This window comes from Rhinolophus sinicus, linkage group LG13 (assembly GCF_036562045.2).
Source record: "Rhinolophus sinicus isolate RSC01 linkage group LG13, ASM3656204v1, whole genome shotgun sequence".
Taxonomy (NCBI): Eukaryota; Metazoa; Chordata; class Mammalia; order Chiroptera; family Rhinolophidae; genus Rhinolophus; species Rhinolophus sinicus.
In genome coordinates this window covers 39630294-39642558 of record NC_133762.1, presented here as the reverse complement: position 1 = coordinate 39642558, position 12265 = coordinate 39630294, and the positions used below count along the sequence as shown (strand labels likewise).

General features: G+C 42.5%; 1 protein-coding gene across 1 annotated transcript in view; it reads left to right on the top strand.

The window, feature by feature from the left end:
• Window positions 1-1536, top strand: part of CSNK2A1 (casein kinase 2 alpha 1) — a 46763-nt gene extending 45227 nt beyond the window's left edge. The window contains exon 13 of the mRNA XM_019755194.2: window positions 159-1536. Within this exon, the coding sequence (XP_019610753.1) occupies window positions 159-274 (116 nt within the window). The 3' untranslated portion in view covers window positions 275-1536. The remainder of the gene's footprint in view (window positions 1-158) is intronic.
• Window positions 1537-12265: the final 10729 nt, after the last annotated feature.

The following is a 12265-nucleotide window of genomic DNA, read 5'->3' as shown; positions in this document are numbered from 1 at the left end:
ACTTAATTTGAAATTGGTTTAATTTATAAAAATCTGGCTAAGGAGATGCCTTCGATAAAAAGAATTACTGTGTCACCTTTGAGGTAGGTCCTGTGAGAAACTGGTGACTGAGATTTCCGTGGTTGGTATCTGGCTCACTGTCGGCTGTTGTCTTTCAGGGATTTCTTCAGTGCCAACCCCTTCACCCCTTGGACCTCTGGCAGGCTCACCAGTGATTGCTGCTGCCAACCCCCTCGGGATGCCTGTTCCGGCTGCCGCCGGTGCTCAGCAGTAATGGCCCCTTCTGCCTCCTGATGCCTGAGCAGAGGTGGGGGAGTCTACTCTCTCCTTGATGCAGCTTGCGCCTGGCGGGGAGGGGTGAAATACTTAAGAAGCACCGTGTCTGAACCGTTGCTTGTGGATTTATAGTAGTTCAGTCATAAAAAAAAAAAAATTATAATAGGCTGATTTTCTTTTTCTTCTTTTTTCTTTTTTTTTTTTTTTAACTCAAACTTTTCATAACTCAGGGGATTCCCTGAAAAATTACCTGCAGGTGGAATATTTCACGGACACATTTTTTTCCTCCCTTTCCAAATTCAATTTCTCATCACTAAAGAACAAAGATAAACCAGCCTCAATCCCAGCTGCTGCGTTTGGGTGGAATCTCTTCCCACGCCCACCATCACTCCCTCACCATCCCACACGATGGGGATTTGTATCATGCTGTTCTCCAGAGATTACAAAAATGTAGCTTCTTGAAGGGAGGTGGGAAGGAAGGAAGAAGGGAGGACCCAATCTGTAAGAGCGTCATGCTGGTCACTCGCATCACTTTACTCCAAAAGTGCTCCAGTGGGGCTGTCCTGGTGAATCTAGTGGGGATATGTCTTAGTGACATGGAGATGCTGAAAAGCTACCCAAAGTGCAGACAGGTCCAGAAAACTTCTGTTCAGTATGAATCATGTCTTACTGACCTAACCCGAAATCCAGCTCACTTAGAAGTTTAGTTTCCATTTAGTTTAAAATTTTAATAACCTTCCCTCCCAGGCTCCTTACCTTGGTCCTGTCCCCTTTCATCTCCCATCACACTCTGTAGTTGGTAGGAGGGGGAAGGCAAAACCTTTTTCAGCTTTCTTTGACTTGGCCATTTTGAATTTAGTTAGTTACTGGGTATAACTTATTGCTTTTTACAAAAGAATACGTTGTATAGGTTTTATGCTGGCAACTCTTTAAGAGCTAATGGGAGATGTGGCCACAGTGTTTCATTTTAAGCTTTTACCTTCTTTTCCTCCTACCTTCCCCTTCCCTCACATGTCATCCAGTGAGAAGGACCTGCCCCTCGGTCTTGTAAAGGTATCTGAGAGGTAGGAGCAGAGCCACTGTCTCCAGTGAAACTGAAATGGTAGACCTGTAATTGTGGGAAAACTATAAGCTCTCTTGTTACAGCCCTGCCACCCCTTGCTGTGTGTATATATATAATACTTTGTCCTTCATATGTGAAAGATCCAGTGTTGGAATTCTTTGGTGTAAATAAACGTTTGGTTTTATTTATCAAGGTTAGATTTAAGTTCCCTGTGTAAAGGTCTCGCTGGGTGGGTGTCTCACGTTCACATCTGAGGGGCCTACAGCCCTGTACCATGGAGGCTTCCTAAGGCCCCCATTTTTATACACCCCTCGTTCGACCCATGGTACTGGGCAGGGCAGAGAGGCCTTAAAAAAAGCACCACAAGCCAAAGCGTCTCTGGGGATTAAGGATCCTTTGCCATAAAACTCATTTTGTCTCAGCAGTGCAGGGATTGGGGATGGAAAAGTCACCAGTTTTTGTGTGTTTGTGTATAGTGGGTTTTCCACTGTAATCCAACCACCTAAGTTTATCAGGTGCTTCACTGAGGAAGCCTAGTTTTTTAAGCACAATAGCAAAACCATCAGCTCTGTATTTTCTCCTGTTACTTCATTACAGTAGCTGCTTGTGGGGACTAGGAAAAATTCTTCCAACATGATTTAAGGCCTAAAGTCTTAGTTCCCCATTCTCCTACCTTTATAGATTCATAAGCCTTTCTCACCTGGGCGTCATAGATAAACATAATTATTTGAGGAGTTGAATTTAATGAATTTAACTAACTTTGTAACCAGTCTTAGCTCTAGTAACTTTATCAAGGTGATGGCTTTAGTGAATATAATGGTGAACTTTAGAGGAAGCTGAAGCCTCCTTTTATGCTTCTCAACCATAGGGAAAACATTCTGACGTGTGGCAGGGTGATATTCTTCCTTGTGGCCACTTACAGTGGATATTTATTGTTCTTGACCCTTTTATGCCCCAGAATGCTCTGGAGGTTACCATGTTGACCTTGTGCAGAAGCTAAAAGCACCGGATGTGCCAGAGATGCAATTTGTGATTACGTTTGCACTGGATTGTGATTTGAACAGGACACTTACGACTAATAAATTCTTTCTTTTAAGGTGGGGAGGAGGGTTGTAAATCAAGGCTTCATATCCTGCCCTTGTAGCTCAGAATCTAGGCGTAGCAGAGGCTGATGTGGGGAGCTGCAGACAGCTGGACTTCCTAAAAAGCATCAGACCTTGCAAGAAACTGAAGGTGAATGCAGAGGACTCTGAAAAGCCACCCAAGAGCCTTTAAAAGAAATAGAAGTTTTTAAAATGCTACTTAAGGAGTCACTGCAGAAGCATGGGAAAAAAAGAGACCCAACTGGGTGGGTGGGGGGGGCAAGGGTTTACAGAGTAACAACTTCTGTGTTGTTGTAAATTACCTCATCTGTATACCTTGTATTGGGACACTATTTCTCAGCACTACCTGTGTCTGCATTGATCAGATGGCAGGAAATGGAATGCCAATATAAGACAGTTGTGTTGGCAATTACTCTGAAAGGTTTTTTAAGTATTTTTTAACTTTGTTTGAATTGGCCCCCACCCTTTTCTTTTAAGTTTGAAGTCAGAAGTTCCCCCTCCCCTCCTTGATTTATTGGTTGTAATTGTATTGTAATTGATAATAACTAAAACATAACTGTGCTGGGAAGAAGTTGTGCCATGAAGGTCTTTAATTTTTTTTTTTTTAAATAAAAACATTTAAACAAATGAAATGTCCCTGCAGCCTGAGCAGTATGCTTCTCCAACCGACACCGTGTGGTAGATGGCTTAGTTCTCACCTGCTTTGAATTAATCCTGGGCGGACAGAGATGTGGAGTGGGGTGGCCAAGACAGTCGGGGAGCACTGACATCTGGGACTTGTTGACTTTGAGATGCAGTGACGCGAGCGTGATGTTACCAAACAGGATGGCTTTCATTCCTGCCCTGCCACGGGCTTGGCTACTTGGCAAGTGACCTAACTTCTGAATCGGTTGCATCATCTATAAAATGGGGCCACTGCTTCCTTGGGATTGAATGAGAGTAAATGTCAAGTGCGTTTGCCCTCTTATGCCCTTGATAAACCTAATTCTCTTGGCCCCCTGGTTTGGAGGATTAGTTCTTGGTCCTGACTTGGCTGGTAATTCATTGTACAATCTCTCCTGTGGCCGTCTCGGGACCTATGTGTGTTCAGTCAGCGAGAGTTGTCTTCTGAGTTCCTTTTCAGCTCTGACATTGATTTTAGAAAGTTTGGGTGGTGGTTAAATGATAAGGTCGGTGGAGACCTTATCAGATGAGGTTTAATGAGCCTTTGGTAAAATTATAAGTGACTGAAGGCTAAGCAGAGTTTGGGTGGTGGTTACATGATAAGGTCGGTGGACAGCTTGTTCACAGCAGAAAAGACCAGTATTCGGAGAATGGCAGTAAGCCCTGTGGGAAGTCAGCCTTGGAGATACCCCCGGCCCTGGAAGCAACTTGGCAAAGTCGGTGACTGGCATGAAGGTATGCTGGTGAGCTTATAGGAACATATTTGGCAGCTTAAATAGAAACTATCAGGAAGGCTGGTAAAAGGTGAAACTGGGTTTCCTTGCTTATCAATGCCAACTGAGTAAATTCTACGAAAGTATATACTTGGAATTGCCATTCTTATTTAATTACAGTTTTTAAAAATTAAAATCCGGAAATGATATTATCCCAAATTTTTAGTTTCCTTTAAATTTTCACTGCATACTATTTTATGGCATCTACGTGATATTAATATTGGGACTTGAGAAGTGGGATTTAGATAAAAGGAACCATTGTGTAATATCTTGTATCTGAAATGTGTGTCTAACTTACATGAACTTTAGTTTCTAACATTTATTCCCACTTTGTGCATGAGAGGGAGAGGAAGATGAAGTTGTTGAGTGGGCCTGTTAGAGACAGGAATATATTTTGTAAAATTAGATCTTCAGGATATGGCTAATTACTATAGCCCTAAAGTAGAGAAAATTGAACATAGATTGACATACTTGGGAATTGTACTTTTTTCTCAGTCTTTAAATTTCATCTTGTTTCACCTGTTGTCAAGTGTGCTTATAATTAAAACTGACGGTTTGAGCATCTCTTGAAAAATCTAGTTTTGTCACCATTGCCTACAGATTCCCACCAGCAAATTCTCTCCCAAGATTAGAATTGGGTTTTAGTAGTTGTTGTTTAATCATTAGTCTTCGCCGGCCTCCCTGCTGGTCATTCCTCCTCCCTTGTACCTCAGCTTTGGGGACTGTGGCTGCTCGTGGGTGACATGCATGCTAGAGAGGCTGTCTTCCCAGGGCCTTGTCCTGCTTGAAGAAAAAGCCAAAAGGTTTTGAAGTAAACTGCTCCCCAGTTCCCTCCTCAAAATGGGAGAAACCTTGATCTTAGCTGATGCTCCACCGTATCTAAAGTCACCGCTCCTTGCTTCCCCCACTGCCCTCACTAACTACCCTCTTGCCCTTTTTTCTAAATACCTGAACTTTGTAGTGTGAATTTGTTTTGTTGGTCTCTCCCCCCACCTGCGTGTAAACTCCCTGCTGAGTTTATATATCTTACTAATCTGTGCATCCTTATAAAAACCTTTTTTTTTTTAAGTAGGCCAGTATCCCTCGGGATTGAAAATTGAATGGAGTAGCACGAGGACAATGCTTAGCACCACACCAGATTCATAATAGATGCTTGACAAATGGTAATTTTATCCTTCACTCCCATTTCCACCGTCCCCCTCCCCACCACACAATAAGTTAATGGAAGTATTGTTGCATAAAGAGCATCTCAAGATCATAAGAACTTTGCCGTTAGGTTTACAACTGGAATTATAAGCCACAAGCCCCCAGACTGAATTAGCATGCTAAGAAAATGTTTGTTTAATGAGCTTTTGGTGAAATTATAAGTGACTAAAGGCAAAGCAATGATCCTGACCAATTTAGTGTAGACCGAGATGCTAAAATATCTCTGCTTCCCACCACTTGTATATAATACGAAATGCAGACTATTCTCCAAGTAGAACAGGCGTATAGAGGGTGTCACAAGAGGAATCTGTTCCTGGAGTCAGTCCTAATACAGACAAGTACTTTCTAGATTTTATAACCTTACTATGACTCTGTGCTAAATTTAACCATTTCAGAGAAGCAACCTGTTAAAACTGCACTGTCCTGGTATTCTAATCAGAGGTCTGTCTGGCTATCTGGTTTTGATCAGTTACTTCACCTCTTTGAATCTTCACAAGTGACTTAAATTATTGTAAAACATGTTAGATATGTACCAAGTTATAAAGAAGTTGTAACACACTCTTGAACCTGCTGCCTAAGTTAAATGTACCAATACAGATGAAGCCCCTTTGTCCTTTCCTGATCATGTCCTCTTCTGTTCCTCCCTGCCACAGAGGTCCTCACATTTCATCTTAAAATTGGGGTGTAAACACCTGTTCTGTAGGATGGTTGTTCAGATTAGATGATAAATATTTGGAAAATACCTATCAAAGTGTCTGACATATAGTAGAGTTAGACTAAATGTTCATTTCCACTCTGAATTGTGCAGTGCAAATTATGTGTAGAAAAAGGTCACAGCTACCAGGATGCTATCGATTTGTACATTTAGTTTTACAATTTTACAGTAGATGGCAGTCAAGTGTCTCGTTCTAGAAGTAAAAAAAAATCCATGCGTTAAATATGACAGGTTTTGGGACGGCTGGTTAGCTCAGCTGGTTAGAGTGTGGTGTACTTAGCAACGAGGTTGCCGGTTCGATCCCCACATGGGCCACTGAGCTGCGCCCTCCACAACTAGATGGAAACAATTACTTGACTTGGAGCTGATGGGTCCTGGAAAAACACATATACATACATACGTACGTACATACATACATACATACATACATACATAGTTTTAAAAAAATGATAGGTTTTCAACAGATGCAACTTTCTAATTTATATTGCCCTGTTCCCACTCCCACTTTCCCTCTAAGATCTTATCACTGTCTCCTCTAAATTTTTAATTACTAAAAGCCAACAACTTTTGCACTGTAGCAAATTACAATCTGGGTTTGCCTTCCTGTAGCCATAATTACCAGGGATTCTTAGTGGCCTCCATGTAAGAAGCTCTCCCCCAGGTTCCTCCAGATGGGAGTTTATAGGATGGCTAATCTGTTTCCTGGGGAAATTCCTGAGGGGATTGGGTATTTCTGAGTCAGCTTCATTCTTGCATCACCTGTTTGGCAGCATTTTCTTGGCTCCTCTAATGAGAAAGGAAAAACAGTAGCATTTGGTAAGTGGTTTCCAGATCCCACCCTATGAGTCAGAGTCAAACATTTGTAGACTTCATCTAGAAAGGCAGGACCTTATTCTGTGTTGAGCAGTTCTAGTAACTCCACAGTGAACATCCTATGAAGAAGTCCAGATACCCACTGCTCTCCACACTCTGGTGTATACCTCTCATTCTGTTCACTCAGCTTCATCTTCTCAGACCAGGGTTCCTTATGCATTCACCTTCTTGAATGGTCTTTTCAGAGTTAATTTGTTTATATAAGATGCCCTTCAACAAACATTCATTGGTGTCTACGAGCCTGGTCCTATGTTAAAAACACTGGAGATAGAGATGAGACACATGACACATGAGGGGAAATGTGTTCTTTTCAAATAGAAAAGCAGGAAACAACTGTGTATATGAGATCATTTCAACTGTGTAAAAAAATTAAGTTCCTCAGGAAAAAATCAGATTGCCAGTCAACGTGGTAGGCTGATCTAACTAATGTCGGTATGTACCTTCTGCTCCAAACGTGAGGATGCTGACTAACAATTTACTTTTAAATAGCCAATTTCCAAGAAAATAATGTCAGTTCCCAGGTGGCAGAAAGGAAGACAATTCATCCTGAAGGTAAGTGGATACTGAAGTCACAGTGGATATGGATGGGCCTTAGGGGCTAGGGTTTGAATGACCCCGGGGAGATAGGAGACAACCTCAGGACCATAACTGTAGTTGTCTGGGAGTTGAGATTAAGCTAGATGTCACAGAAAAACTCAATAGGAAGAAAGGCCTGAACTTGGGGCAGGGAAAATGGTCAGGGAAGCCTTCCCAGTGGAGGGGCTGATAGGGCTGGCTGGGAAGAAGCCTGATCTTAGCAACTTTGAGCTGTCAGGGCCAGCACCTGGGATCAGAACCCGTCTTCTGGCTCAGTTCTGCTTCCTGGATTGTCTTTGTATAGCTGTGCTTCCAGGAATCTATCCAGCTTTCTAGCCAGTCATTATAGTTCAACTTTTTCTTTCACTTTTGTTCTCTGGTCCTTTCAACAAAAAGATTTATCTTCACACAGATCTTTAGGTCAACTAATAGTTTAACCGATCTAAACTGGGTTCAGCCAAGCACCTCTTCTCCAGGTTGAGGATTGGCTGGGCTAGACTTCTAGGGCTAGGAAACTGTTGATTGGACTCAGGTTTGCTCCATATGGCTCCTCTGGGTCCCATGCTGAAGTCACAACAGGCACCCAGGGCATGTCTCATGGTGGATTGCTGGAGAACAAGAGGCCACACTAATGAAGTCATACAAACAAATATTTGAAGAAATAAAGGTTAGGAATTTTCCAAAATGGAAAACACACCATGCCACAGATCCAAGAAGCTCAAAGAACACAAAGCAGAATAAATTATCCACACAACTAGGCATATCATATTCAAAAGGCTAAAAGAAAAAAATCTTACAGGTAGGCCAGAGAATAAAGTGACACATTACAGAGGAAGCTAAGAATTACCAGAAATCATGCAAGCTAGAAGACAATGGAGTGACTTCAGTGCTGGAGGAAAAAAACTGTCAACCCAGAATCCTGTACCTAGTGAAAATACCTTTCAAAGTGAAGGAGAAATAAAATCTCAGACAAAGAAAAACTGAAGAAGTACATTGCCAGAAGACTTACAAGAAATGTTAAAAGAAGTTCTTCAGGCAGAAGGATTATGGCACCAAACAGAAATTCAGATCACAACAAAAGAATACTGGAGGGGCGGCAGGATGGCTTCAGTTGGTTAGAGCGCCAGCTCTTAACAAGGTTGCATGTTCAACTCCTGCATGGGATGGGGGGCTGCACCCCCTGCAACTAAAGATTGAGAACGGCAATTGGACTTGGAGCTGAACTGCGCCCTCTGGAACTAGATTGAAGGACAATGACTTGGAGCTGATGAGCCCTGGAGAAACACTGTTCCCCAATATTCCCCAATAAAAAAAAATTTAAAAATGAATACTGGAAATGGAATAAATGAAGAAAAAAATTTTAATTACCTTAAAAAATAACAATTCAGTTTTGTGGGTCATGATCTCTATTGCAACCACTCAACTCTACTGTTGTAGAATGAAAGCAGTCTTAGACGATAGGTAAATGAGAGTATAGCTTTGTTTCAATAAAACTTTATGGAGTGAAATTAGAATTACAATTTCTATGTGCCACTAATCTACTTTTGATTTTTTTCCCCAATCACTTAAAATTGTAAAAACCATTCTTAGCTGATGGGCCATACAAAATCAGGCATCAGGCTGGTTTTGGCTTGTGAATGGACCATCCTTTGCTAACCCCTGATCTACAGCAAAAATATTAGCAGTGAGTTGTGTATTTATAGCATATGGGTAAATGAACTGTATAATCATATAATGAAATGTGAGCAATAAACAGAGAATTGATACATGTAACAACACGGATTAATCTTAAAATTGTACCGACTGAAAGCTATTCTAAAAAGACTACATACTGTATGATTCCATCCATATAAAGTTCTAGAAAGTACAAACTAGCGACAAAATGCAGTCACATCGTTGTCTGCAAGTGTTGGGTGAGGCAAGCAGTGAGAGAAGGGGGAAGAGAAGGAATTTAAGAAAAAAGTGTATGACAGCATGAATAACGGAAGGAAATGGGAATCTTTTGTAAGGTCTTGAGACAACTATGTATGAAGCAGTATATTGTTTGAAGGCAAACTGGTTAATTAAAGATGGTGTGTTGTAAATTTGAGAGCAATCAATCTCTTCCACCTCTTTCCCACTCAGTCCCAGGGTTTTGGACAGAATTCCACCCCTGGCTCAATGGTGGAACATAAGACTCAGGCCTAACCAGTCAGCATATGGTGGCCTCTGACTGGTTCACGCTTAGGCAGGTGACAGAGTCAGCCAGTGAGACATGTAAAGACTTTTCTTGGAAATGCTGGGGGCAAAGACTATTCAGCTGTATTTCACAGGGTCAGATATAAAAAGTCTGGGGAGACCTGGAGCTGTCAGTGTCATGTTATGACTCTAAGGCCTGTGGGAGAATTCAGTCAACATGAAGAGGTGGGCAGCTGAGAGGGGATGAAGACGGGCAAGAGCTTTTCAGTTATGTGAGCCAATAAATCTTTCAGCTTCTTTGGGGTGAGATTTCCAGTCACTTGCTGTGTAACAAAATACCACAAATTTGATTGTCTCAGTTTCTGCGGTTCAGGTATCCCAAGTGTGGGTTAGCCAGGTCCTTTGCTCAAGGTCTCACCAGGCTAAAATCAAGTTGTCAGCCACGGCTGTGATCTCAACTGAAGTTCCGTGTCCTCTTCTAAGCTTACTGTTGGCCCAATTCAGTTCCTTTTGGTGTAGGGCTGAGGCCCTCCACTCCTACAGGCTGCCCACCTCTCCCTGCCATGTGGCCTCCACAACATGGAAGTTCACTTCTTGGAGGCCACCAGGAGAAGGTCTCTGCTGCTTTGAATTTCTTCTTCAGGGAAGGCCTGCACCTTCTTTTGAAGGACTCACCTGATTAGGTCTACCCAGGCCAGTCTCCCTTCTGACTGCTTCAAAGTCAGCAGATTAGGGACCTTCATTACATCTACAGAATCCCTTCATCTCTTGCCTCATAACATCACCTAATCACAAGAGTGAAATCCCATCATATTCACAAGTGCTGCCCACATTCAAGGAGAAGGGATTATGCAGCATGTACACCATGGGTGGAAAGATTGAGGACCATCTTAGAAGTCCACCTACCACAGACCTCACATGCCCCTGTTTCTGGGATTTTCCATGTTTTCCCAGACTTACAGGTTGTGCCGACTCACCTCTATTCACTTGGCCTTACTTGTCTCCTCCATTAGAATCTTAATTCAACATTTGTCACTACGTCCCAGCTCACAGCCTGGCATGGGTTTTGTGCTTCATAAACCTTCGCTGTATTGGACTTGAATTCCAGTCCAGACTCGAGTATGGTTTACGGGGTCTTGCCTGACCTGCCCCAGCACACTTCTCTGCCCTCACTAGTGTCAAAGTCCACTTTCTTTTTTGGACTGCTGTAAGAACACTAAAGCACTTCCAGTTTTTAGACTGATTTGCTTTTGTTTAGCTTCACAACAGTGCCTGTGTTATTTCCTCTGCCGAGAATGCTCTTCCCGACATCAACTGACTGACTGCTACCCTCCTAGGTAAGCTTAGAAGTCACTACCCCAGGAAATGTTCCTTCATCATCCTCTCCTGCCCCTCTAAGCTTCTTCCCCCTTTCCTAGTATTCATCACCTTTTGTAAGTGGAAGAGGCCATCTCCGCTACCAACCTGAGCTGTCCTGGAGAGTAGAGAATAGATAAAGCATTGTGTCGTGTCTCAGCACAGGCCTGGTCTGTGTAAGGACCAGGAATATTTGTTGAACAAACAAATGGATTCAGTAATCTCCATGTTTGTGATTGGGGGTTTTACAAGATATTTGTGCTTCCTGGTGTTCTGGGCCCCGTGGCAGACCAGCCCAGCAGGCTCTGACTCACCTACAGGCTCCAAGCCCAGGCCACAGGGCAATGAACATGACCATCACAATGCTCAAATCATAGGCTTATTTCTATTGACCAGGGAAGACTTCCTTAAAATTTTCATCTGCCACCTAGAGCTCTTTTCAAATACAGTGGGCATGAAGAATTATGAGGCAAAATGACTGGCATTCCTGATCACGCTGACATTTAGAGCTCCATAGTGATGAACTGCAATTAGGCAATGTGCTGCCCAGAAGATGGGGAATCAGCCCGGGACGACAACTAGTTATCTCTATTGGACACATTGTTCATCTTCCTGAGCACTTGGCAGTAGCTTGAGTCTCTTTCCCTTGAGAGCCAGCCACTTCCTTGTTTCATGGAGGATAAGAGCTGGCCCAAGCCTCACAATGACCACTCACTGTTTAGTCCTAGAGTTGTGATGGTGGGGAGGCGAGCAGATCACTGTCCCGTCACTACCACAGGCAAGAATCTAGCTGGCACACCAGCCAGCACAGTAACAGAAGGGAATAAATACCCCAGATTGCTGGAGCTTATTACTCCCATATTGGGATGACAGTTCTTTCTTCAGGGCAATCAGCATCCTTTAACCTCAACTACAATTTAGAATAAAGACGAGAAATGTTTCAAGCTCCCAGTGCTAATACTTTTGTATTAAGCGATCTATGAGGTGTGATCATAAAAATATGGTGAATGTTTAAATTAAAAAATTATTATAGTAAAAGAGACATTGCCATTAATCCCCCTCAAAATGCTTCCCCTCACTTCAAACACATTTATCCCATCATTCTTGCCACTTTGAAGCAGTTCTGGAAGTCCTCTTTCATAAGTGTCTTTAGTTGTGCTGTCATGTCCACCTTGATATTATGAATTGATTCAAAATGTTTACCTTTCATGGTCATTTTGACTTTGAGGAAGAACCAGAAGTGACATGATGCCAGATCCAGTGAATAAGGTGGATGAGGACACACCGTAATGTTTTTGTTTGACAGAAATTGCCATACAAGAAGCCATGTGTGGCACGGAGCCTTTCCGTTGTGATCACAAAATACAGTGAATACTGCTGCTGAGTGCCAACCAACGGAAAGGCAGGATCTTCAATATGGGAAGCAGCATGTCGAACCCTAGTAATGGTGTGAGACAACTTTCAACTTGTTCAGTGCAGTCAG